Raw genomic sequence first — 26,968 nt, forward strand, 5'->3', positions numbered from 1 at the left:
GGATCCAGCACCCTCTTCTGGCCTTCAGGGACACCAGCAAACATGCAGAAACAGATACACATAAATAAAAGAAAATAAAACTTAAAAATTTTGTGGAGAGTGCTGGAGATCAGACATTGAACTGAGGGTCTCATGCATGCTAAGCAAATCTATCCAGCTCTATCCCCAACTCTAAAAGAAGTTTTGATAGTCAAATTCATCAACCTTTTATTTCCTTTAGACTTTTATTTAATATGAATATAGGTTTTAATTATGTTTCATTTTTCAGACTTACATTTCTGAACAATTTAAAATTTATCTGGATACACAATGTAAGAAATATACTTACTTAAGTCAGGCTTGGTGGCACAGCCTTTAATCCCAACACTTGGGAGGCAGAGACAGATGGATCTTTATCCTGGTCTACATAATGAGTTCCAGGACAGCCAGGGCCATGCATGGAGACTTTATTTGAAAAAAAAAAAAAAAGAAAAGAAAAGAAAAGGAAAAAGAAAGAAAATAAAAATCAGTTAGAAATGTACCTGTTTTTTGTTTGTTTGTTTGTTTGTTTTGACACAGGCTTTTACACTGTAGTCCAGGATAGACTGAAACTTACCATGTGTCCCAGACTAGCCTCAAACTCACAACAATCCTCTCAGCCTCCCCAGTGCTGACATCGCAAGGTGTGAACCACTACACCCAACAGGCCCAATTTAAAGTATTTACAAACGACTGTCCAGTGTCTTAATTTATTAAAAATTTCATCTTCCCTTTCTACCATAGTCCCCTCCTAATTTAAAACTTCCAAATGTTAGTTCTATTCCTCAGGTTTCCCCTTCTATTTCTGTGTGTGTGTGTGTGTGTGTGTGTGTGTGTGTGTGTGTGTGTGTAGGGGTTACTGAAAACTGACCCTAGGGTCTGTGCATACGCATGTGTTCTACAACTCCAGCCTCTTCTCTGTATATTTGTTGTTTGTTTTCAAGACAGGGTTTCTCTGTGTAGCACTGGCTGTCCAGGAACTCGCTGTGTAGACCAGGCTGGCCTCCAACTGATCAGCCTGCACCAAGCTCCAAGCCCTCAGTGCTGAGATTAAGGTAGTGTACCATCACCACCTGGCTTCTGTATATTTATTGGTAGTTATCAATAACATGTTTCTAAAATTACAGGTGCACTCTCTCTTTCTCCCCTCCCCTCCCCTCCCCTCCCCTCCCCTCCCCTCCCCTCCCCTCCCCTCCCCTCCCCTCCCCTCCCCTCCCCTCCCCTCCCCTCCCCTCCCCTCCCCTCCCCTCCCCTCCCCTCCCCTCCCCTCCCCTCCTCTCTCTCTCTCTCTCTCTCTCTCTCTCTCTCTCTCTCTCTCTCTCTCTCTCTCTCTCTCCCTGAGACAGAGTTTCTCGATATGGCTTTGGTGCCTTTCCTGGAACTTACTCTGTAGCCCAGGCTGACCTCAAACTCACAGAGATCCACCTGCCTCTGCCTCCCGTGCTGGGATTAAAGACGTGTGCCACCATTGCCTGGCAGTGCTCTATATTTTAACATTTAAGTGAGGCTAGTTTCCCACCACGTAGGACACTGAAAGCTTTTTCTAGCATAGTTTTGTTTGCTTAGGTTTTTTTCCTTTAATTTTTTTTTTTGAAATATGGTTTTGCTGTAGCCCAGGATATTCTGAAACTTGCTATATAGAGTACACTGACCTAAAAACAAAACAAAAAAAATGAAAACCATTGCAGTAGAAAAGTGTATTCTTTCCCTTTTTTTTGTCCAGTTTTTTCTTCTTTTCCTATCTCCGTTTGTCCCCCACTCTCTTTTTCTTTCTGGGGTAGGGCCTTGAGTGTCTCAGGCTGGAACTAGACATGTAGCTGAGGATAACCCTGAGCTCTTGATCTTCCGGCCTCACCCTCCCAGGTGCAGGAATCACAGCCAGGCAGCCACGAAGCTGAGTTCAATTATTCAACCAAAGAAAGGTAAACTTTTTTCCGGAGAGCTGATTGTTCGGAGTTTATAGCCAGTCCGCCTCTATCCACGTAACTTCTTAGTTTTTCTATTTCTGACCTATGCTGTACTTTTAAAGCGCCCACTATTTTAATTTCATTTTAGATCATGTCAAAGCTTCCATGGCTTTGCGACCCCATTTTCTTTTGTTTTGGGGTGATTTGTTGGGACATTCATGGGCTCATTTTCACCTCCGAGCGTCCACAGTCCACAGGACTACTTTGGAGCACTCCTCGGCCTGGGTGCTTCTGCGGCTGCGCAGGAGGATGAGCGGCCCCGCCCTCACGGCTGGCCCCGCCCCAGGTTGGCCCCGCCCTCACGACTGGCCCCGCCCCGCGGCTGGCCCCGCCCCGCGGCTGGCCCCGCCCCCGCAGCGCGCTGGTTCGGTCTGGCGTGCGCCAGCTTGGCTGGCGGCTTCGCGCCTGGAGGCCGTGCGTGCCGGAAGGCGGCTGTTTGCTTTCCCGCCGTTTCCAGGGCCTCCTCGTGAGAGAACCGGGTGGTCTGAGCTCTGAAGCGCGGGATCCCGAGCTGGTAGGGACGCGAGCGAGACAGGCGAGCTGGAGGCCGCGGCCTCCCTCGGGCCTCGGCCCCGGCCAGTCAGGGCCACCAGGGCTTCACTCTGGTGAAGGCGCGACTGGAACCCGAGCCCTGGTGCTGTGCGAACGAACGGTTTAGTCAGGTTTATTATTGTTATTTTTGTTTGTTTGTTTAAGACAGGTTCGCCCTACCTAGCCCCGGCTCTCCAGGACCTCGCTGTATAGACCAGGCTGGCCCCGAATTCACAGCCCCCCTGCCTCGCTGCCTCTTGAATCCTGGGGTTCAGGCATGTGCCATCTCACCCTACTATTTAGTAAATTCAAGAAGGTTGTGCATTTACTGGGGGAGGGGGCGTGGGGGGCGTGCCCATGTGAATAACGAGGGGGGGGGGACAGAAGGCAGCCGGGGGGGGGGGGGGGGGGTCTGTTCAACCTGTGGGTCCCAGGTACCGAACTCACGTGACCAGGATTAACACCAAGCACCATCACCCGCCTGCCCTCAGCAGTTTTTTTTTCTGTCATAAATCTTAAGTGGCGGATTTTTTTTTTAACTGAGACAGGGTCTCACTATGTAACTGGCCTTGAACCTACAGAGGTCGGCTTGCTTCTTTCTGCCTCCTGAGTTCTGGGACTCAAGGTGTGTGTCACCTCGCTGGGTAACTGACAGAATTTTTAAGGTGCGAAGTATCCCCCATTCACTTAGTCAACTTCTCCGTAACCTGGAACTCTAAAGATGAAGAATTGTTGAGAGAAAAGAATTGTGGTAGGGAAATAGTAACTTGTTTTATTTTTCCAATTTAAAGAATTAAATTAATAAGTCTTATTAAATAGCATATTCATAGTCAACATATTTTGTTGTGTTGTTTATAGTTCACTGCTTTATTTTTCAAATGTCAGTTTCTTCATTTAAAAAAAATCCTACAGCCTAGTCTGTAAAGTGAGTTCCAGAACAGCCAGGGCTACACAAGAGAAACACTATCTTGAAAAATAAAGCCCACAAAGTGGGCTAACACAATGCTCAGGGGGTAAAGGTGGTTGCCATTTCTGTGGAACTCATGATCCCCAGAATCAAATTGGTAGAAGGAGAAAATCAAACCCCAAAAGTTGTCCTAGAACCTCCACACTTGCCTGTGGCACATGTTTGCTCCACCCACCAAATACTCTTTTTTTGAAATCCCACATAATCATTCATTTGGTTATATACTTAAGTTATAAAAAAAAATAGCTGTCGCTGCTGGGCCTTTAATCCTAGTGCTCAGGAGACAGAGGCAGGCAGATCTGAGTTTGAGGTCAGCCTGGTCTATAGAGTTCTAGGACAGCCAGAACTACACAGAGAAACCCTGTCTTGAAAAACAAAACAAAGATTGCTGTTGTCAGGAAAAAAAAAAACAAAAAACAGAATCATACCATACAAATTATGGTACGATTACCATGTGAACCCAAGGGCTCTATAATGTAAGAACATGAATTTTCCACAGAATCAGGACACTTGGGTTCTAATCCCAGGATTGCCAGTAAAGATGGAACTTTGGACAAGTTTGCTAGTTAGAGTTATATTCAATGTAAGTCTTCTGAAAAAGAAAAAAAAAAGATGAATCTGGTCAAAACATGACTTTACACCTTCCAGACCTGTGGCTGGGTTTCTGCGGAGTAGGTGTGTGTGTGTGTGTAAACCGAGACTATTATCACTCAACTGTTTGTTTCCCTTGTATAAAAGGTGTCCAAGTAACTAATGTGTGATCTTCTGATCCACTAATCTCTGCTGGCTCCTTTCTCTGCCCTATTACAGGAAACCTGTAAAATAAAGATGTGGGCTGGGCCTGGGGCTCAGTGGTAAAGTACTTGTTTAATGTTTACGAGGCTCCAGGTTTGATTCACAGCGCCACACAAATATGGTGGCATGTTTTCATTTTTTTTTTAAAAGATTTATTTATTTATTATGTACACAGAAGAGGGCGCCAGATCTCATCACAGATGGTTGTGAGCCACCATGTGGTTGCTGGGAATTGAACTCAGGACCTCTGGAAGAGTAGTTGGTGCTCTTAACCTCTGAGCCATCTCTCCAGCCTGCATGTTTTCATTTTTAAAGATTGTTTTTCTAGTTACAAATTGGAATATGAGTTAAGCTAGAAAATGTAGAAAACAAAAATGAGAGTAAAGGCAGACACGTAAATACAAATACAACCTTACCACTCCACGAAAAGAAAAGCCTGGTTTCTGTCTTCCTATGTCTTTTTATTTTTACACACATAAACACACATGCATGCACGCGAATGTTTGATGACTTCTGGTGACTGTAGTCTGCTGACGTTTTTCCTTGTGTTATATGTATATCCCTACAGACCAATAGAATGCCCACAGATTTGTTCCCACATCCATTACTATCAAAAGTTAAGGAAACAGTGTTATGTCAATTTTGGAACAGCTATAATTATATTATGCTCCACATTCTTCGTATTCTTTCTCTGCTCCAGAATGGATTGGTTTCATTGCAACCAGTGTTACCGAAAGGATGGGGCCCATTTCTTTGTCACCAGTTGTGGCCATATTTTCTGTAAAAAGTGTATGACTCTGGGTGAGTGGCTTCAATTTATCCCAAAATTTTTAACTTAGATATAATAGGTAGCCATTTCTCTGTGTGATGTAGAATAAAAATCACTTGGTAGGCATCAGTGATAATGTGGAAACTATAGGCAGCTGCCCATTTTGGAAATTAAAAGAATCCATTGGTAAAAGAGAGAAGCTAAGCAATTTAGCAGATGTGTTACTCTTCAGTGTTTTGAGTTGTGTCAGGAAAAGCCATAATGAATGGAGAATTATGTTAATATCTTAGAGTTTAATAAGCAATTTACTATGTGTTTCTTTATTTGGCAGTGCTGAGTATAGAACCTAGGGCTTTGCACATGCTGGGCAAATGCTCTACCAGGGAGCTACATTCCAGGCCCTATACAATTTAAAGAATTAAATTACAATGTCTATTTTCAATAAACAAATTTTTAAAATAGTTTTTGTTTTTCCTGTTGTTTTTTTTTTAAGATTTATTTATTTATTATGTATACAGTGTTCTGTCTGCATGTATCCCTTCAGGCCAGAAGAGGGCACCAGATCTCAATACAGATGGTTGTGAGCCACCATGTGGTTGCTGCTCTGGAATAGCCGTGTCAGTGCTCTTAACCTCTGAGCCATCTCTCCAGCCCCTTCCTGTTGTTTTTGAGGCAAAAATCTTACTATCTAGCCTTGACTGTCCTTGAATTCACAATCTTCCTGCCTCAGCCTCCCAAGTTCTGGGATTTCAGATATGTATCATCATACCCAGCCACCAGTACCAGTTTTATGTAATCTTCACCACAGTCCTTGGTAGTAATTACTGGTAGCACTGTTTTACAAATGAGGAAATTATCTCAGAGAGTAAATGATTGCCAACTTCTTGCAACGCAAGTTTTAGAAAGGAAACTTGAAGACCATGTGGAGCATGGTGGCACAAGCCATTTATTTATTTATTTATTTATTTATTTATTATTTATTTATTTATTTATTTTGGTTTTTCAAGACAGGGTTTCTCTGTGTAGCTTTGCTCCTTTCCTGGAACTCGCTTTGGAGACCAGGCTGGCCTCGAACTCACAGAGATCCGCCTGCCTCTGCCTCCCGAGTGCTGGGATTAAAGGCGTGCGCCGCCGCCGCCGCCGCCGCCGCCGCCGCCGCCGCCGCCGCCGCCGCCGCCGCCGCCGCCGCCCGGCGGCACAAGCCTTTTAATCCCAGCACTTGGGAGGCTAACTCAGGCAGATCTTTGAGTTTGAGGCCAGCCTGATTTAGTGAGGAGTTCCAGACCAGCCAGAGCTACAAAGGAAGACCCTGTGTTAAAGAAAAGAAACTTGTTTTGGAGTGTTGGGAAATGAACCCAGGGCCTCTGGAATGCTAGACAAATACCCTGTAAAAATCACTGAGCTACACCACTAATCCTAACTATTTGTTTTATTAATGTGCAAACATTTAGGAGGTCTGGGTGAACTCACATGGTAGTATATCACTATAGCTACTGGGGAGGCTCAGTCAAGAGGGTTGGTTACTTGAATACAGGAGTGAAAGGCCAGTCTGGGCAACATACAGATCCTATCTAAGACTAATAACAGTGACAAAAACTGTAAATTATCTAAATCCCAGAAGAGAGAATTCACCCTACTTAGGACAGGGTTACTTTGATCAAGGAAAACAGAAGACATGCTGCTGCAGTAGGGTTTTGGACAACAAACTGGAGTTTGCTGAGTTTCACAAAGATCTTTCAAATTTAAAACAGTGGGGTCTGGATAGATGTCTCAGTGGTTAAGAGCACTTGCTCCTCTTGCAGAGGACCTGGGTTTGGTTTTCAGTATCCACATGGTGCCACACAACCATCTGTAAGTCTAATTCTAGGGGATCTGATGCCCTCTTGTGGCCTCTACACACCTCATGTGGCACACATAGATACATGCAGGCAAACACTCATGTATGTAAAATAAAAACACATAAAAAATTGCAACAGTAGCATGTGTAATGACATGTCATTAAACTGCAGTGCAGATGCTTCCACAGAGTTGAGATTATACAGAGAAAGGCAAAAATGGTGAAAGATGAAGCTAAAGAGGTAGGCAGTGGAAAATGATAGAAATTTCTGTCCACCAGGGTAAAGATCCTGAACTTACCTTGCTGGTTCTAGAGAGCTGTAGAAATTTTGGTTTTTTTTTGTTTTTTGTTTTTTGTTTTTTTTTTAAGTAGAATGTTTTTCACTTGCTAACTTATACTGAGAACAACATGGAGGGCAGACTGGGAAAGAAACTTTATTCCCCAAGGAAAGACTAGTGAGATTAAATAGTATCTGGAGAACTTTTCCCGTGTGACTCTCATGACCCTTTTGAGTTATCTGCTGATGCAATGAGACTTTTCACTATGGTGACAGCAGCTCACTTTGGAGTGATTGTCTCTGAAGCATAAAGCCATGTAATGCTTTTTCCTGACATGGCATTTTTTTAATGGATGAACCCTAGGGTCTTATGCATGGTAAACAAGTACTCTGTCACTGAGCCTTATCCCCAGCCCTGTGGCATTTAATCATCGGTACCACTACTAATACTGCTTTTTATAAGGAAAGCTTAGAAATTTTACACCTTGCTTCTTTCAGATTCAATATTTGAAAAGTAGGAAACCATCAAAGCAAGATCTAGGAATATTAGCAAGGTGACAGCTGGGTGGGGTAACTCAGGAGCCAGCCTCTTACAGTGCCCAAGATCAGGCAGAGAGGCTTAAAAAGAGTCATTCGCTAGAAAGGTGGCCCAGTGGTTAAGAGCACTGGCTGCTCTTCTAGAGGACCCAGGTCCAATTCCCAGCACCCACATGGAGACTCACAACTGTCTGTAACTCCAGTTCCAGAGGATCTGACACCTCTGCTGGTTTCCTCAGGTACCATACATGCACACAGTACACAGGCATACATGAAGGCAAAACATTCATAAGTAAATCTTTTTTAGAAAGTCACCTAGAGTGAAAATCATTGGTACTCTTGTATTCATCCCAGAACACTTGCAAATGTATTCCAGTACTTCTGTTGGCACATAGATCCTACCAGTAAATGCTACTAGTCCCAATATTCAGAAGCTGAGACAGGAGGGTTGCTACAAGTTCCAGGCCAGCCTGGGCTACATTTACAAGACCTTGTCTCAAAAACAAAGAAAGGGGCCTGGAGAGGTGGCTCAGAGGTTAAAATCATTGGCTGCTCTTCCAGAGGTCCTGAGTTCAATTTCCAGCACCCACATGGTAGCTCACAACCATTTATAATGAGATCTTGTACCCTCTTCTGGCAGGCAGGGATATATGCAGGCAGAACACTATATATAATAAATAAATAAATAAATCTTTAAAAAAGAAAGAAAGAAAGGAAAGAAGAGAGAGATAAGCATAGTGCAAAGGCTCATACTTCAGCATATTTGTTTGTTTGGGAATACTGATTTAGAGAACAGATTAAGTTAATCTCTTAATGATAATCAAAATTTAGTTAAGAACCTATTTCTTTTCTTGCTAGCTTACTTGACAGTTATCACTTACTTTAGGAAAAATCTTACCTCCTGCCTTTGAGAACAAATATTTTTCCCCTTTTCTCTCAGAAAAATGTGCTGTGTGTGGAAGTCATTGCAAGCACCTGGCTCTTTCTGATAATGTAAGTTTTTACCCTCATCACAAACTGCCTCATCCAGTCCCTGGACAGTAAGTAGGAAGTATATACAGATGAGAAACAAATTTGAAGATAGCAGTTGTAAAAAATAGAGTTATTTTATTCTGTTGTCAGTATCTTCTTTCATTTTTGTTGTGAATATTCTCACTGTGTGTCTTACTCTCTTCATAGTTAAAGCCTCAAGAGAAGAAGTTCTTCAAAAGTCCTGTAGAGACAGCTTTGCAGTGTTTTAGTCACATCTCTCAGGTATGAGAACCAAGATGAAGAAAAGTTCTTCCTGCTGTAAGCTCAAGGCCACCGAGGCCATGTAGTGAGTGCAACTGGGTATGGAGAATTCCTGTTGTTTTCTCTATGTAGTCCTGGCTGTCCTGGAACTCATTCTGTAGACCAGGCTGGCCTTGAACTTAGAGATCTACCTGCCTCTGCCTCTGCTGGGATTGCCACCACCACCACCACCACCACCACCACCACCACCACCACCACCACCACCACCCCCTGGCAAGGCGTTACTCTTTAAAATGTCTTTGTACACAGTGGAAAGAAATTGCTGTCTTTATTTTCTTCCCTGATACAAATCTCTACCAGTTAACTTTTTACTAACCAAGAATCTATGGTATGCTGTCAAAAACCACAATCTAGTTGAATCTTGCTTTGTAGTTCCTACTTCTAATAACCAGTTCCTGTGACTAAAAAGTGCCCTAAGGGACTTATCATCTTTCTCTGTAGATACATTTTCTTTTTTTTCTTTTCTTTTCTTTTTTTTAAGGAGGTGGGTGGGCATGGTGGTACATGACTTTTTTTTTTATTATTTTTATTTATTTATTTTTTCTGGAGCTGGGGACCAAACCCAGGGCCTTGTTATTGCTAGGCAAGCGCTCTATCACTTCACTGAACTAAATCCCCAACCCCAATACATTTTCTTAAAAATTGCATATGTAGACCTGCAAAGACTGACTTGATAATTTCACTTATGACCTTTGCTTATAGATGTCTTTTTCTTTTCATTTGAATTAATTTTTTTTGGTGTTTTTTTTTTGTTGTTTTTTTTTTTTTTTTTTTGGTTTTTTGAGACAGGGTTTCTCTGTGTAGCTTTGCACCTTTCCTGGAGCTTACTTGGTAGCCCAGGCTGGCCTTGAACTCACAGAGATCCGCCTGGCTCTGCCTCCCAAGTGCTGGGATTAAAGGCGTGTGCCACCACTGCCCGGCTTCTTTTTCTTTTCATTTTTCAGTAACCTTTGCAATAATATTTAACTTTATTTGGAGTTAACAACTAATTGCTTGAATGTTAGGAAATATTTGTCTTTTCCTGATGCTTTATATGTTGGTAAATGATTGACATGATAAGGAATAGTTGAATATAGCAGAAGTTAGAAAAAAGGCAGTGTAATTATTTGAGAGAGTTCACAAGTTATGAAGACTTGGCTTTTTTAAGATTCCACTCTCTAGTGCTTTGCTGAGATGATTTTTTTTTAGCATTATGGGATACTTCTCTTGGCATGCTTCTTTAGACTTTATCAGGCTGGAGAGATGGCCAAGAAAACAGCCTGAGTTCAATCTCTGGAACACACTTGATGGAAGGATCTGCCTCACAAAAGTTGTTCTCTTACCTCTGTGTGCATGCCTGCATGTGTACTTGTCCACACACCATAAATATGTAATTAAAAAAGACTTTATCACTTCCTTATTGTTATTGTGCTGGTTATTAGACCCCAGGCCCTCTGCATGCTTGGCAAGTGCTCTACCACTATTGTCTTTTTTTATTTGACTGTTGTCTTCAATGAATAGCCTCTGTCTCTCTGTGTGTGTGTGTGTGTGTGTGTGTGTGTGTGTGTGTGTGTGTGTGTGTGTGTATTAGTGGAGGGGATCATTTCATACCACAACAAGAATGTGGGACAACTTGCAGGCGTCATTTCTCCACTCTTTCTACTACTTGGGTGCTGGGGATCCAATTCCTGTCATCAGGTTTAATGGCCAGTGCCTTTTCCTACTGAGTCATCTCTCTAGCAGGAAGACAAGGTCTCTTTGTGTTCCAGAACTCACTACGTATGTATGAGGATGACCTTATATTTCTGCCCCTCCTTCCTCTACCTGAATGCCGAGAATACAGTAACATGTTACCACTCTAGATGTTCATGTGCTAGGGATAGAACCCACGGTCTTATGCCCTCTACTGACTGAGCTCCAGCCCCAGCATAACCCCACACACACCTTTTTTTTTTTTTTTTAAAGAAAGAACCTCACTTTGTAGGCTACTAGCCTTGAATGCATGATCCTCTTGCCTCTACCTCCTGAGTGCTGGGATTACAAGCATGTACCAAAAACCACACTTGGCTTTGATATTCTTTTCCTTATTCTTTTGTGTGGTGTGTTGTTAGGAGTTGAACCCAGAGTCCCACATATACCAGACAGTGCTCTTTACCAGTATCAGTTCTTATTCTTAAGAGAATACAGGTTTTTTCTTTTTCTTTTTCTTTTTTTTTTTTTTTTGAGACAGGCCTCATCATAGCCAAGGCTGGCTTTGAACTTCCTAGATAGCCAAGGATGACTTGAACTCATGATTATTCTTCCTGCATTTTCAAAGTGTTAGGATCACAGGCAAGGCCCACCACAACCAGCTTGAGTATACCTTCTCTAAACATGAAAGTTATCATCAGTGTTTGCCCAGTCCCCCAGTGTTAACTCTGGAAATAGAGTAAACAGAACTAAAGCTTTGGCTGTGTGCTGTCTTAGTCACGTGGATGAGCCATTATATTTGAGATACTACATTTCATGTTGTGAGGAGATGAAATCCAGCTGAGACTCAGGTAGAAATGTAAGAGGTCACATGGACAAGAGAAAGAGCAGACCTTTGGTTAATATTGAAACCCACAGCTAGTTAATAATTAGTCAAGAAATTATGTATAGTCTGAATCTTAGCCTGCCTTAGCATGGGACCAATTATACATGGTCAAATAATCAAGGTAAAATAAATAGACAGGGTCAGTTAATCATCACTTTAGTGAAGGGTTGGTTTGGTGAAGTCAGCAGTCTGGAAATGTATTTTCCTCATCTGTGAAGTTGAATAACTGTGTACTCAAGCTTCTGCTTAGTTTCTTTCTCCAGAAGGATCTTCCCTGGCATCTCCTTTCCCCCAAACCTCCCAACCCACCACCCAGCATCTTAGAAGCAGCTCCAGCACCCTCTGTTTCTTGTGTTATTTCTCATCATAGCTCCAGTCTGTACCATTGTCTTGTGTATTTGTTTATTATCTGGATCCTTCACTAAATATAGCTCTATGAGTACAGACATTTGGTCAGTTTTGTTTGTTGTTCTCTTTGAATAGTTTCTAATATGGAATGAACATCCAAAACATTGTCCTTAAATGAACGAATGGACTGTTGCTCTAAATGTCCATTTCTGTTCTCTGTAATGACCCAACAAGGACATTTTTTCTGCTCTGTGCTAGTTGTTGATAAAACTGCCTGTTTTGAATGCTTGACTCTCCTCTAAACCTTTCAAGGGAATTGAAGAGTCTGTAAGGACCAGTGAGTTTACTTCTGTGCCTAGACCATAGACCCCCACCTTTATCCACAACTAGGCACCTTTCAAATGCATGCAGTAGTGTTCCTTCTCTAGTAAAGCCTTCCATGGTTTCTGTAGCACAATTATTTTTTATTTTTTTGGTTTTTCTAGACAGGGTTTCTCTGTGTAGCTTTGCACCTTTCCTGGAATTCAGTTGGTAGCCCAGGCTGGCCTCGAACTCACAGAGATCCACCTGGCTCTGCCTCCTGAGTGCTGGGATTAAAGGCATGCGCCGCCGCCGCCACCGCCGCCGCCGCCGCCGCCGCCACCACCACCACCGCTTGGCCACAATTTTGTCTTGTCGTTTGTACCCTACGTTGCTTTTTGTTGTTGTTGTTTTCGAGACAGTGTTTCTCTGTGTTGCTTTGATGCCTGTCCTGGATCTCACTCTGTAGACCAGGCTGACCTCGAACTCACAGAGATGATCCGCCTGCCTCTGCCTCTCAAGTGCTGGGATTAAAGGCTTGCGTCACCACCGCCCGGGGGACATTTACCTTTCTTTTAAGTGAAGTTACACCGTTGGAGTGTTTTGCACAAGGAAATGACATTTTATGCTGCATAATTTTAAAGAGAATGTGGCTGTTGAGTGACTAGGCCATAAATAGGATAAGAGTCGAGGCAGGAGACCAATCAGGAGGGAAAATTCTAAGCAGACTGTTTGCACTGAATCAGTGGTGGCAGCAGAAAGATAAAAAGGCATGGAGGTTATAGATCAATGACAGAGACCTTTCCCAGCAAGCAGGAAGGCCTGGGGTTGATTCTCAGGCAACACACACACACACACACACACACACACACACACACACACACACACACCCCACACACACAAGAGAAGGTCATTATTTCTATTTTGTGTTCTGAAAGCTCAAGGACAATTTTATTAATGTTTAAGAAAAAGCATAGTACAGGTTAGGTACAAATACCAGCAGCTGCCAGGAGAAGGTAGAGAAAAAGTAATGGCTTTTGAGTTAGGCATTAGAAATAGACAGCTTATTTTTAAAATGGGAGGGGCTGGAGAGATGGCTCAGTGACTAAGAACACTTATTCTTGCAGAAGATCTAGGTTCAGTTCCCAGCACCCACACGGTGGCTCACAACCATCCGTAACTCCCAATTCCAGGGGTTCAAACCCACTCTTTTGACCTCACAGGCATATACATAGCACACATATATTCAGGCAAAACACTTATACACAAATAATAAATGAGTAAACAAACAAACAAACAAATAAATAAATAAATAGGGTTGGAGAGATGACTCAGTGGTTAAGAGCACTGGCTGCTCTTCCAGAGGTCTTGAGTTCAGTTCTCAGCACCTACAGGGTGGCTCACAACCATCTGTAATGGGATCTAATTCCTTCTTCTGCCATGCAGGTGCACATGCAGATAGAGTACTCATACATAAAATGCATAAATAAATAAACCTGAAAAATAGTAACTAAACAAGTAAATAAATGGGAAAGCACTCCCAGGAATGGAACTAGGCTAGGGAGCTAAGGAAAGCCCAAAAGATTGCTTTTTTGGGGGGAGAGAGGGTTGGGGAAGAGAAGTTGTTTTTTGTTTTTTGTTTTTGTGGGGTTTTTTTTTGTGTGTGTGTGTGTGTGTGTGTGTGTGTGTGTGTTGTTTTATTTTGTTTTGTTTTGTTTTGATTAAGACAGGTTTTTTCTACCTAGCTATGGCTGTCCTAGAACTCAATATGTAGGCCAGGGTAGCTTTCAGCTCATAGAGATCCACCTTCTAAAGGTGTGCAACACTACCCCTGGAAAATAATTTAGTTTTTAAAGAATGAAGAAGTGATGCTGCTGGTGCCAAGTGAGAAAAAGTTTTGCCTTGTTTTGATTGTTTCCTCAAAAATCTACAACCATTTCTTTCTGGCTGATTTTCTTCTTGATCTGTCAGGAAGATATGGGCACATTAGGTTTTAGATGCTTCTCAGAAACCCTAGTGGAAAAGTCAAGAAGACTAAGCTCATTCTGGAGCTCAGGGCATAAGAAAAGAGTGAGATGTAAGTTCATATCCTGTTAGAAAATAATGTTTAAAGCCTATAGGGGTGAGTGAGGAGTGCGGTTCAGTGGTAAGATGTATACTCTCTTCAGTGTTAGAATTCCAGAACCATGTACCCATCCATGTTCAAGGCCCTGTGTCCATCCTACTTCCCTGACCCTAACGTAAACACACAGAGCAAATAGATAAGATCATGTAAAAGGAGTTCTTTCAATATTAGCAATTAGGTGGAGGAAGAGAAATTAGGAAAACTGCAGTCAGAAGTAAAACAAAAATATGTGGTGTCCCAGAAGTCAAGTCAAGAAAAAAAAGTGTTTCCAAAGGTAGATGTAGTCAGCTGAGCTGCTGAGAGATGAAGTCGTGAGTGAAAATGGAGGCTGGCTGGCTTTAGCAATGAGAAGATTATTGTTATTGTCATCTCTCAGAGTACATGGAGTCAAGTCTTAACACTGTATTGGACCTCATTGCTGGATATTTGTCTATCACATCTATTTCGCCTTCTGAACTTTTCACAGCCTTCTGTGGTCTGGTTTCTAACTGTTGCATTAAAAACTGTCTCTGCTAAGGGCATCAACATTCTCATCAAAATCAGTGGATAGTTTTTATTTCTATTCTAACTGATCTTTTAGCCACATCTGAAGTCTGAGTTCTTTACTTAAAAATGCTCTTTGGCTATCCTAACCAACTCTACTGTACCGTTTTGGGGTTCATCTTAATCTGTGCATCTCTTAAGTAGTTATATTTCTCCAAATGCTGTCTTTCCTTGCTTTTTATAAGTGCCATAGATAATGCCTATAACTTCTAGCCTCCAGTATCTTTCTGTTTCTATCTTTTCTTCATATGGAAGCCAGAAGAACCTTTCTAAATGGAAGTATGGTTATTGTATTTGCTTATTTATTTATTGTGCTGGGAATCAAATCCTGGGCTTGGTGTATTATTGACAAGTACTCTACTGCTGACTTACGAATTATTTGTATAAATAATTTTTGCCTTTGGGCCTTTGTATATGCAGTTCCATCTATCTAGAACATTCTTGTCATTAAACATATACATGGATAAATATATACACTATACCTACACTGTATTGCATTATAAATTTTTGCTCTCTTCTCCATCTTCCCTTGAAGGCAATAACACTATCAGAGCTATTAATTTTATGACTTATTAGCTCCTGACAAAGTATGAACAACACAGAAGGATTTAATAAATATCCTTAAGAAGAATCGTAGGGACTACAGAGATGGCTCAGTGGTTAAGAGCACTGACTGCTCTTCCAGAGGACATGGGTTTGATTCCTAGTACCGCATGCTGGCTCACAGCCATCTGTAACTCTAGTTCAAGGGGATCTGATACCCTCTTCTGTCTGGTTTCCCCAGGTACTGAATGCACATGGTTCATAGACGAAACACATTCACATAAAATCAATCTGGCTGATAAAAATAAATCTTAAAAAAAAAAAAAGAAGGTAGGATTAGGGTCCCCATATTCCCTTAAGGGTTTACCTTCAGTGACATAACTTTTTCCAGTAGACTTCACCTCCTGAAACTTTACCATCTCCCACTATGCCACAGGCTGGTGACAAAGTCTTCAACATAAGAACCTTTAAAGTACATTTAGGATCCAAACCATGTCAGGTTTCATTCAAATCAGAGACAAAGACAAAATACATACTTCTACATACTGTGCAACAGATACATACTTCTACATACTGTGCAACAGCCCTCAATCAATCAGTAGTTTTGAAGGGCTGCAGAGGTGGCTCAGTGGTTAAGAGAGCAAGTTCTGCTCTTCCAGAAGACCTGAGTTTGCCTCCCAGCATCCATGTTGGGAGGCCCATAAACATCTGTAACTCTAGATCTTCTTCTGGCCTCCATGGGCACCCCTAACCCCCCACCCACAAACACACACACATAAACAGAAATGATTTTTTAAGTTTTGAAACTATTTTTTATACCACTGGTAATTGAATTCAGGGCTTCACAAGAGGTAGGCAAACAATCTCTACCTCTCAGCTACATCCCCAGCCTTTTAAATGTTATTTGATGAAAAATCTCATTAAGTTACCTCGTCAAGTCTTCAAACTTGTGATTCTCTTGCCTCAGCCTCCTGAATACCTGAGATTATGAGTGTGCATGATCATGCCTAGCTTTAAAATGTTGTCATAGATAGCTTCAAATATATTAAAACCCAGAAAATATAGTGATATGTATAATATAATGAATTTCCATGTATTAATCATCATATTTCAACAATTGTAAACTCTTGGCCAAATTCTTCCCTTATCTTCTACTATCCCAACCAGATGATCCCAAGTCAGACATTTTATCATGTTAAATGTAAATATTTTCATGTTTATCACTTAATTAACAAATTATCAAATAATTACTCAATATTCACATTTCCTCAGTTATCCCATGTTCATTCTCATGAAAGAAAGAAAGGAAGAAAGAAAGAAAGAAAGAAAGAAAGAAAGAAAGAAAGAAAGAAAGAAAGAAAGAAAGAGAGAAAGAAAGAAAGAAAGAAGGAAGAAACTTGAAGTCAGGTGGTGGTGGTGGTGGTGGTGGTGGTGGTGGTAGTGGTGCCCGCCTTTAATACTAGCACTGGGGAGGCAGAGACAGGTAGATCTCTGTGGGTTAAAGGCCAGCCTAGCATAACAAGTTCCAGGATAGCCAGGGATATGTAATAAGACCTAGTCTCAAAACAAAAGGAATTATGTTCTGTGTGTTAAATAAAATGTATAGATAGACTAGATAGGTTAGACTGAGCTGTCACAGTAGGCCCAACAGACCAAACCAAATAGACTTATTCATGCAGAAGTTCCATGCCACCAAGTCCAAACTAAGTTATCTGACTACCTGAGAAGGGTGGAGAGGGAAAAGAAAAGAGGAAGAATAGCCAACTCTAAACATGCCATTTTTCTCTATCATGACCCCTTCTGCTTTTATCTTTTTTTCTTTTCTTTTTTTTTTTTTTTTTTTTTTTTTTTTTTTTTTTTTTTTTGGTTTTTCGAGACAGGATTTCTCTATGTATCTTTGCGCCTTTCCTGGAACTCACTTGGTAGCCCAGACTGGCCTCGAACTCACAGAGATCCACCTGCCTCTGCCACCCGAGTGCTGGGATTAAAGGTGTGCGCCACCACTGCCCGGCTTACACATTTTTTTTTTTTTTATTTAAGACAGGATCTCACTATGTAACTCTGGTTGGTCTGGAACTTGCTATGTAGACCAGGCTTGCCTTAAACTCACAGATCCACCTGCCTCTGCCCTCCAAGTGTTGAGATTAAAGGCATGTGCCATTATCACCCAGCTAAAGTTTTGTACATTTTAAAATTTTGTGTGAATGCAATATTGTGGTGGTTTGAATGAGAATAGCCCCCATAAGCTCATATATTTGTATGCTTAGTCCTCAGTTGGTGTGCTGCTTGGATTGATTAGGAGGTGAGGCCATGTTAAAGTCTATGTGTCCTTGTTGGAGGAGATGTGTTACGGAGGGGTGGGCTTTGAGGCTCAAAAGCCCACACCAGGCCCAGTCGAGTGTCTGTCTGTCTCTCTCTCTGTGCCTGCTGCCTATGAACCAGGTTGTAAATACTCCGCTACTTCTCCAGCACCATGCCTGCCTGTTTGCCACCATGCTCCCTGCCATGATGGTCATGGACTAACCCTCTGAAACTATAAGCAAGCCCCAATTCTACCTTTTATGAGTTGCCTTGGTCATGGTGTCTTTTCACAGCAATAGAACCGTAACTAAGGTGTGTGTCTGTGTCTGTGTCTGTGTCTGTCCGTCCACAAAGGTATGGACATGCCATACCACATGTGTGGAGGGCAGATGACTACTTGCAGGAGTCTCTTTTCCTTCTACCATGTGAGTCATCCAGGGTTGACAGCACCCACTGAAGCCATCTCACCAGTCTGGTCTGCCTGTCCTCTTTATCACAGGCCTTGCTTTGCAGCCTACCAATGAAGCTCAGGCTGGCCTCAGACTTACAACTCCTACCTTAGCCTCACAAGAGCTAAAGTTATAGGCATGAGCTACCAAATTCAGCTAAGATTTTCAATGCCTTGTCATAACTAATTTCATCCCATGTTGATCCCACAGCTAGAACTAGAATGTTGGGGATATTGTGCCTTATTACATCTATTTATAGTAACTATTACTTCCAAACACTTTCTTCCACCATCTCAGATAACTCCTAAGAGTCTAAGTGATTTTTTTCTGCTTCTGCTCTGTTCAGTTTTTCTAAAATTGACGTTTTATAAACAACAAATTAAATGAGGGAAAAGTTTATGAGAAGAGTATTAATGCCTTGGGAAGCCCTTGATAAAGGGTTTCTAGTCTGAACAGTGGAAAACAGATGAGACATAGAATTCTGCTGTGTGTTCAAAATAAAGCCTGACACAGCTAAAACACTTTGTAAATATTAACTCTTTATCTGATTCAACAACCCTATGATAGGTACATTAGTGTAGCAAATGGTAAAATAACACAAAAGATAGTTAGGTATTTATATCCAGAAATAAACCAGAAAATTTTAAAAATTCAGAAATAAATACTCACCTTTTATGCCCTTCCTCCTTGAGACAAGATGCCACAGCCCAGATCAGCTTCAAATTCATGATGTAGCCAGCCAAGGCTGGCCTCCAACTCCTCATCCTTCTGCCTCCACCTCACCTCCCGAGTGCTGGGATGGGCGGGTGGCATCATACCTGGTCACATCTTCACCTGTTACCAAAACAGCACAAACATCCTCCAGTAGCATGGTCTTAAGTGTATTATGGAAAATACATTGTAGTAGCTAACAATGTGGAAACTAAATTAACCAAGTAAGTAGGTAAGTTAGAACCAATTAGGAGCTTGAAAAGTACTTGTTTTTATTATGTATGCCATATTTAATTATTTCCCATTTTGGAAATATTAGCATTTTGCAAAATGCTTTTGCCCAGTAATATTTTGGGTTTTTGTTTGTTTGTTTGTTTTGCTCAAGATAAGTGAATGTATATATAAAATGTCTACAATGCTAGAACATTGCTATTAAGATAAGCGATAGGAGAAAGCCAATGTCCTAAAATGGAAAGCTTTGGCTCTCCCTAGTGTTGAACTCTATAGTTTTGGGGAGTCACAAGATATGCTAAAGGGTCTAGGAAAAAAAGAGCAGTTCTAAACTTTGTTGTCAAAGGTAACAGGAAGGAGTTAATAAAAGTATATGCCAAAGACCTCTTTTTTCCTAGTAGGTGTGGTGTTTCCAGAAGAAACAGACCGATCTTCTCATTGCCTTTTATAAGGACAGAATTGCAAAATTAGAAGCAGCTGTGAAGGAGGCCCAAGAAACAGTGGCTAGCCAGAGCAAGTAAGTGCCAAGTCAGGTCTCCAGCTAATGCTTCCTTCCTTTAATAAAGCTGTAGTCATTTCTAGATGTAAGGACTGAATATTCCCTATGTGTGCTCATATCTGTCTTAAGAAAGTCAGGAACAGCTGAGTAGTGGTGGCAAATGCCTTTAATCCCAGCACTCAGGAGCCAGAAGCAGGCAGATCTCTTTGAGTTCAAGGCCAGCCTGATCTAGAGAGCTAGTTCCAGGGCAGACAAAGAAACTCTTAGTTTCAAAAGACCAAAATAAAGGGGGGACTGGAGAGTGGTTCAGTGGTTAAGAGCACTGACTGCTCTTCCAGAGGACCTGGGTTCAATTCCCAGCACCCACATAATGGCTCACAACTGTCTATAATTCCAGTTCCAGGAGACTCAACACCAATGCACACGAAATAAAAATTAATTAATTAAAAAACAGAACAAACAAAAAAAGTCAGGTACAAGATTTTTGGTTGTTCCCCTTGGTCTCTTTTAATTTTTTCTTTCTTCACTCCAAGGACCCTCTTCACTTTTTAGCTTTTCTCTTCTACTTAATTATGTCAAAAATTATTTCTTCAGTGAGGTCAGATATAGCTGACCCATACTGATAACACTGAGATATAACGTTTAATATGTTTCTTTGGAGGGGGTGTATTTTGGAAATCTGAAGCTAAAGACAGAATCCTTCTTGGAAACTTAAAATGTTTCTTTAATGCTTACTTATGCGTGTGTGTTGTCTGACCTCTACCTGCATGCCAGGTCAGAGGACAGTTTAAAAGAGTTGGTTTTCTCTTTCCACTGTGTGAGTTCAGGGGATTGAACTCAAGGCATCAGACGTGTTAGCAAGGCCTTTCCCCACTGAGCCATCTTGAAGGCTCAGTTGTTGGAAGTTTTAGATATCAACAGTCAAGAAGAAAGGGAATTCTATGTCAAAACCCTTTGAAGTCCTACCAAGTGACTGCTTATTTTGTTCACTTGTTTTCATCATCAAAAACCCCTTCCACCTTCTCCCTGAACCACCAGATCCCTGATGGAAGTTCCTTGTATGTCTGCAAACACCTCTCAGTAAACATTACCTAAGATGTTGATAATAGTAATAATTTTTATCCTAGTGACCTGGACCTGATTGTTTCCATCTTTTGCCTAGAGAGCTATCAGTCTTGAGAAAGGAGAATGGAGAACTGAAGAAATTTCTAGCCATCCTAAAGGTGAATAAAATAGGTTTTATTTACTTGTTTTGGTTTGGTGTTTCTAGGCATCAAACTCAGAGCCTTGCACATGCTAGATAAATGCTCTATCACTGAGCTGCATCCGCAGGGCTCTCCCTATGTAGTTTAGGCTAGCCTTGAACTTACCATTGTATGTAGTCCAGGCTGGCTTTGAACTCAGGGCCCTTCTGTCCCAATCTCCCGTGTGGGAAGACTACTGCCCATGCCACTGTGCCCAGCTGAAGTAAATCCTCTTTACTATTATTTTACCCTCTACCTTGTCCATCTTTCTAGGTGGCTATATAGGACAGTGCTTCCCAGCAAGCTCATAATGCTTGTACAATAGGTACACTGTAGTAAATGAATAAGGGTACAGAAGACCTTGGAAGGGTGAGAGCATCATTATTTTTGACCCACTCTGAAATGTTAGTGAGTCATACTATAACTGATGGGAAGCTCTCATTAAAAAGCATATTTCAACTTAACATTTCTCTTGAAGTCCAAGATGCCTCAAAACCCTTCCCTTGTTGTTTGATATTTTTGTTTTGTTTTGTTTGGGATTGAGTCTAAAATAGCCCAGGCTTTGGACTCTTAAAAAAAAACCCAACACTTGTATTTATTACTATTATTGTTAGTGTACATCAACGTGTGTAAGACGTGTGGTGTGTATGTGATATGTAGTGTGTGTAGGTGCAGATGGTGGTCGGAGGGTAACTTAGGGAGTTAGTTTTATCTTTCCACCATGGGAATAAGGGATCAAATGCAGGTCAGGTTAGACAGCAAGCATCTTACGCACTGAGCCATCTCATTGACCTGACTTTGAACTCTTTTATGTACTTAGGGCTAGCCTGGGACTCCTAAGCCTCCTGCCTCTATTTCCTTTGTGCTGAGATTACAGGTATGTGCCACATGCCTACCTCCCCAGTATACTCTTACGAAAAGAAACTAAATTTTTGTTCTCTCGAAGCTAATAGTTTTTTAAGGAAACACTTTTTTGTCCTTCTGTTGGCAGCCTTAGCTAGGGGAGCTTGCAGGTCAATTATCTAACAATAAGACCGATATCCATTTATTAGAGCCTATAACTGTAGCTTCCTTCACTTCTGTGTTCTCACCTACAGGGATCTCCAAGCTGCTACTACGGAAGCAGGTCGGTTTTTACCACACTAGCCCTCTACCTTGACGTTTTTCTGATTTGTTTTTCAAAGCATTTTCAGTTGTACAATTGTATATATATGTACAATGATGTGTGTTACATGTATACAGTGTGTAGTGATCAGTTTAGGGTAACTAGAATTTCCCTCTTCCTAATTCTTTTTTATCTTATATATTTATTTATTTGTTTGTTTGTTTGTTTATTTTTGGTTTTTCGAGACAGGGTTTCTCTGTGTAGCTTTGGTGCCTTTCCTGGAACTCTCTCTGTAGCCCAGGTTGGCCTCGAACTCACAGAGATCCGCCTGCCTCTGCCTCCTGAGTGCTGGGATTAAAGGTGTGCGCCACCACTGCCCAGCCCTCTTCTTAATACTTAACCATTTTCTTGTGTTGGGAAGCTTTTGGCTGGTTTTTCTTGACATCCACTTGTGTGGGTTCCAAAATGTATAAAATGGTTGATGATTTTATCTTTTACTTTTCTAATTCTCTGACAGAAGTGAAATCTTTTTTGTTTTATTTTTGTGGTACTTGGGACTAGGGTCTTTTGAGTACTTTACCACTGAGCTAATGTGCTCAAGAGCTCTCTCCTCCCCATTCTTTTTTATTTTATTTTTATTTTTTGAGCTGAGAATCAAACCCAGGGCCTTGCACTTGCTAGGCAAGCGCTCTACCACTGAGCTAAATCCCCAACCCCCCACCCACCCACACACTCTTTTTTAATTAATGAAAGGAGGATCTCACTCTGTAGCTCTGGCTGGTCTGGAACTCACAAAGATCTGACTGCCTCTGTTTCCTGAGTGCTGGGATTAAAGGTGTATGTCACCATGATCCCTTACCCAGCCCTTCTGGTCCCCTTTTTACTAATCATTTTGAAACAGTCTCATTGAGTTACGTAGACTGGTTTTGAAATCTTGATTGTAATGCTCACCTTTGGCTATTATCTTATGAATTCCTACTAATCCTTCAAAAATCTTAACACATATCACTTCTTCTGTAATGACTACATCAAATGGAGTTGGTATTTGTTCAGTCAATAAATACTCATTCAGTACCTACTACTTATCTATTTAAGTACTAGGTGTACAACACCAAGTCTTTCTGATTAATGATGTCTGTGCTACTAAATATTTTTAATAGTGAATGTATTCAAAAGACACTGCTGTAGTCACAGAAGTTACTGCTTAGTCTTCTTTCAAATTCTGTATTTTATATATCCATTATAATATATAAACATTGTTTGCTGGGGTTTCTCTGTGGTGCTGAGATGTCAAATATCTAGGCTTGCTAAGCAAGCACTCTACCATTGATTCTATCCAGGCCTAATTCTTATCTTCTCTCTTAGTAGCCTATGAATCTCTCATAGCTAATTGTATTAATCTCAAGGCATAGGACATAGACATTATATAAATATTTGTTGAATGGAAGGCTGAAGGGATGAATGAATCAGTAGATGTAAGGCTGAGAGTATTTGGTAAGATGGTACAGGAAGAAAGAAAGAAAAGACCCCAGAGTTACATTATGAATGAGAGGGAATTGGAGAGTAAAGAGACCTCAAAATAGAAACTTTGATTCTATATGTTGGGATGATGCCTCTACTACCAGGGAGTATTGTTCTCATTCTTGTTCTCTCTCTCTCTCTGTGTCTCTCTGTCTCTGTCTCTCTCTCTTTCTATCTCTCCCCTTCCCTCCCTCCCTCCCTTCCTTCCTTCTTCCCCTGCCTTTTAAAAGAGATTTTATTTTTAATTGTGTGCATGTGTGTGTGTGCCTGCAGAGGCCAGAAGAGAGCATAAGATGCCCTAGAGCTAGAGTTAAAGCCAGATGTGGATGCTCAGAAATGAACTGGAGTCCTCTGCAAGAGCAGTACCTGCTCTTAACCGCTGAGCCGTCTCTCCAGTCTCAAAGCTACTGCTTCTATAATCAGTGACTGACTGACTCTTGATGAGTTCAGAGCTGCCTTTGCTTTTTGTTTCCTTGTAGATTAACCACACCTCGACCAGTGGGCATTACTTCCCCATCACAATCAGGTGAAAGACCAATTCTTTCCAGCTATTTGTATGAGATGAATAAATATCTTTTCCTCATATGGAAGTCGTTGGTTGTTTTTCTCAGAGACCATAATATGATTTTTCTAATCTTACATGTAGTATGAAAAACATGATATAACCAGATAACTGCCTAAAACAAATGAGCCAGACAGGGCAGAGTGCACCACTGATGGCAATTTTTCCTGCACTTTGTGCTCTTGCAGTTGCCCCACGACCAAGTTCCCAGCATAGCAGCCAAGTGGTCAGGTGAGTAGAAAGCCTGTTATTCCACATAAAACTGTGACACAGTTGGAAGATGAATGAGGCGGCTCACTGTGGTACTGAAGAGAATTACTGCCATGTCAAATGTGACACCAGTGTGTTGTGTTTGTTTTGTCTCATTTTATATAGTCGCTCTTCTTCTATGGAGTCCATCCCTTATACAGTGGCTGGCTTTGGTAATATAGAACAGGTAAGTAACAGTCACATTGTTTTTCTACATTGAGGTTTCTAGTGCTTAATGAAAGCAAGACTGTAAAACAAGAATCTTAAATTTATATTGATTTTGGCACAAATCTTTTCAAGCCATGTGGAGCCCATTTTGGAGACTATTAGAAAATGACACAACATCAACAGGGGTGACTATAGTGCAAGCATTCAAGAACTGAGTGCACAGTATCTGTCATGTTCAGTTTGGAAGTAATAGAGCACAGGTCCTTCTTAAGAACAGCACGCACAACCTGGGAGAATAATGTATGTGTGATGGATGGTTACAGAGAAACAGTGGGGAATTGGGGATGTAGAGAAGCAGGGTATAGTAATTCACGGTCATTATTTTTCTGTCAGGGAAGCAGAGGCCTGCAGGAAAGGAGCACCCCCAGAGACTCCTACACTGGTGAGAAAGGGTAGGGGGAAGGTATCTGAAATCTGCATATTCTGGCCAGAGACTAGAAATTTCTAGTGTTCTATGCCTAATACACTGTTTTACTTTTTTCTGGAAAATGATTCCAGTTATAGAAATATGTACTACAGTTTTTCAAGTAATGGTATTTCTGTTCTGAAACAGATAATAAGAAAATAAAAAGTTGAGAGATAGTCATTGAAAACCTGGTCAAAGGCTGGGGACAAGTAAAAGTCTTCTAACCAGAGTTTGATCCCCCCAAACACACATAAAGGAAGAAGGAGAGAACCAACCAAAATATTGTCTTCTGGCCTTCACTTGTGTACCATAGCACACAACACACACACACACACACACACACACACACACACACACACACACACACACACACACACACACACACACACCTTAAAAAACAAAGAAGAAAACCTCTGATCAGAATAACTTAACTGATTTGAGTTTTCAAAACTGCCACAAGATGGCAGTAGAAATTAAGTCTAAAAGAAAAGTTAACCAACTGTCAGTTTCTTTGTAAGGATGGCACCTTATTTCTACATTGGCTGCCACAGCACACATACCAGAGAGGAAGCTTCGTGGAGCCAGTTCTCTCCTTCCACCTCTGTGTGGATTCCAGAGCTCAAACTCAGGTCATTAAGTTTGAGCAGCCAGCCCTTAATCTGCTCAGCCATCTCACCAGCCCAGAAAACATCAGTTCCTAACTGAAAGGTGTTTTTTGGCTTTTCACTGTGTGTTAAAGGTAAAAATATGGGCTTTGTTTCTAGTAACAATTTTTCTTAAGGTCTGTTTTCTGTTACGAGTACAGCCACCCCATTTCTCTTGTTTGCTTTCTGCAGGGACCATCTTGCGTGTATGTTGTACTGGGGTTGAATCTGGGGCTTCAAGGATACCCCCACTGAGTTACATCCACATTCTTTTCCTTCTTTCTTTCCTTGCTTGCTTGCTTCCTTCTTTTCTTCATTTCTTTCCTTCTTTCAATCAGTGCTGGAGATCAAATATATACTAGACAAATATTCTACCACTGAGTTGTATCCCAGCTTGTTTTGATTTTCTGTAAAAATTTTTTAACTTGACATATGCACATATGCATGCATACCAAACCATGACACGTGTGGATATCAGAAAACAGCTTTGTGGGGTTGGTTCTCTCCTTCCACTTTAGGTGGGTTCTGGGGATTGAATTTAGGTCACCAGGCTTGAGTAGCATTGGTCCTGATTTTCTATCTTTTAATTGGAAACTTTAATACATTTATATTCAATGTAATTGCTGATAAGAATGAACTGCCATTTTGCTATTTCTTTTATATATGTCAGATCCTTTTTTGTCATTAATTTGTTTGTTACTGCCTTCCCTTGTATTAAATTTATTCTAGTATAGCACTAATAAATTCTAGTGTAGCCCTTTAGTTCCCTTGTTATTTCTTTTACTATATTCAAAACTGTTTTGAGATTACAACTAACAAATTTTTAAAATCTGGTTTAAATTAATACAACATTTAACATCGATACTATACTAAAATGTTGTAGTTCTGATGAATTAATATACTCAGCAACAAAAAAAATTTAATTATTGCCTTATACAGTTGTCTTTTAAATCTGATGGGGGGTTACCAAGAAAATTGCACTTAAACTGTCTTTTTTTGTATTTACCTATATAATTATCTTTCTGCATTTGAGTTACTAATTAGTGTCCTTTCATTTCAGCCTGAAAGACTCCATTTAGTATTTCTTATAAGGCAAGTTTGAGTGTGATAAATTCACAGTCTAAATTTTTTGTTTATGTAGGAATATCTTAATTCCTCCTTCAGTTTTGAAAGATAGTATTATTGCGTATAAATTTCTCTTTGATAATCTTTGGGAACTTTGAGTGCTCTCTGGTCAGTAGTATGCCTGATGACAAAGTCAATGCTAACCTTGCTGAATATTATTTGTGGTGAGTGAGTGGCTTCTTTTTGCTAATTTTAAGATCCTTTGCCAGGGAGAGGGCATGTAGTTCAGTTGGTAGAATGCTTGCATAGGATGCATGAAGCCCTGACTTGACCCCCAGCCATGTCTAAA

At 41.0% G+C, this 26,968-nt stretch overlaps 1 protein-coding gene across 5 annotated transcripts in view; it reads left to right on the forward strand.

Moving 5' to 3' along the window:
* The first annotated feature begins 2,338 nt into the window (after positions 1 to 2,338).
* Rnf212b (ring finger protein 212B) overlaps positions 2,339 to 26,968 on the forward strand; it is a 38,983-nt gene continuing 14,353 nt past the window's right edge. For 3 of the 5 annotated variants that reach the window (XR_013042402.1, XM_006988496.4, XM_042284869.2), the window contains exons 1-11: positions 2,339 to 2,499; positions 4,979 to 5,079; positions 8,639 to 8,691; positions 8,878 to 8,952; positions 19,498 to 19,613; positions 20,758 to 20,818; positions 21,937 to 21,965; positions 23,945 to 23,991; positions 24,216 to 24,258; positions 24,403 to 24,463; positions 24,838 to 24,886. Coding sequence is in view for 4 of the 5 variants with exons in the window: in XM_006988496.4 (XP_006988558.2) it covers positions 4,980 to 5,079; positions 8,639 to 8,691; positions 8,878 to 8,952; positions 19,498 to 19,613; positions 20,758 to 20,818; positions 21,937 to 21,965; positions 23,945 to 23,991; positions 24,216 to 24,258; positions 24,403 to 24,463; positions 24,838 to 24,886 (634 nt within the window). In the remaining variant the exon portion in view is untranslated. The other 2 variants (XM_042284867.2, XM_042284868.2) reach the window with 2 other exon arrangements.

This window comes from Peromyscus maniculatus, chromosome 9 (genome assembly GCF_049852395.1).
Source record: "Peromyscus maniculatus bairdii isolate BWxNUB_F1_BW_parent chromosome 9, HU_Pman_BW_mat_3.1, whole genome shotgun sequence".
NCBI classification, from domain to species: domain Eukaryota; kingdom Metazoa; phylum Chordata; class Mammalia; order Rodentia; family Cricetidae; genus Peromyscus; species Peromyscus maniculatus.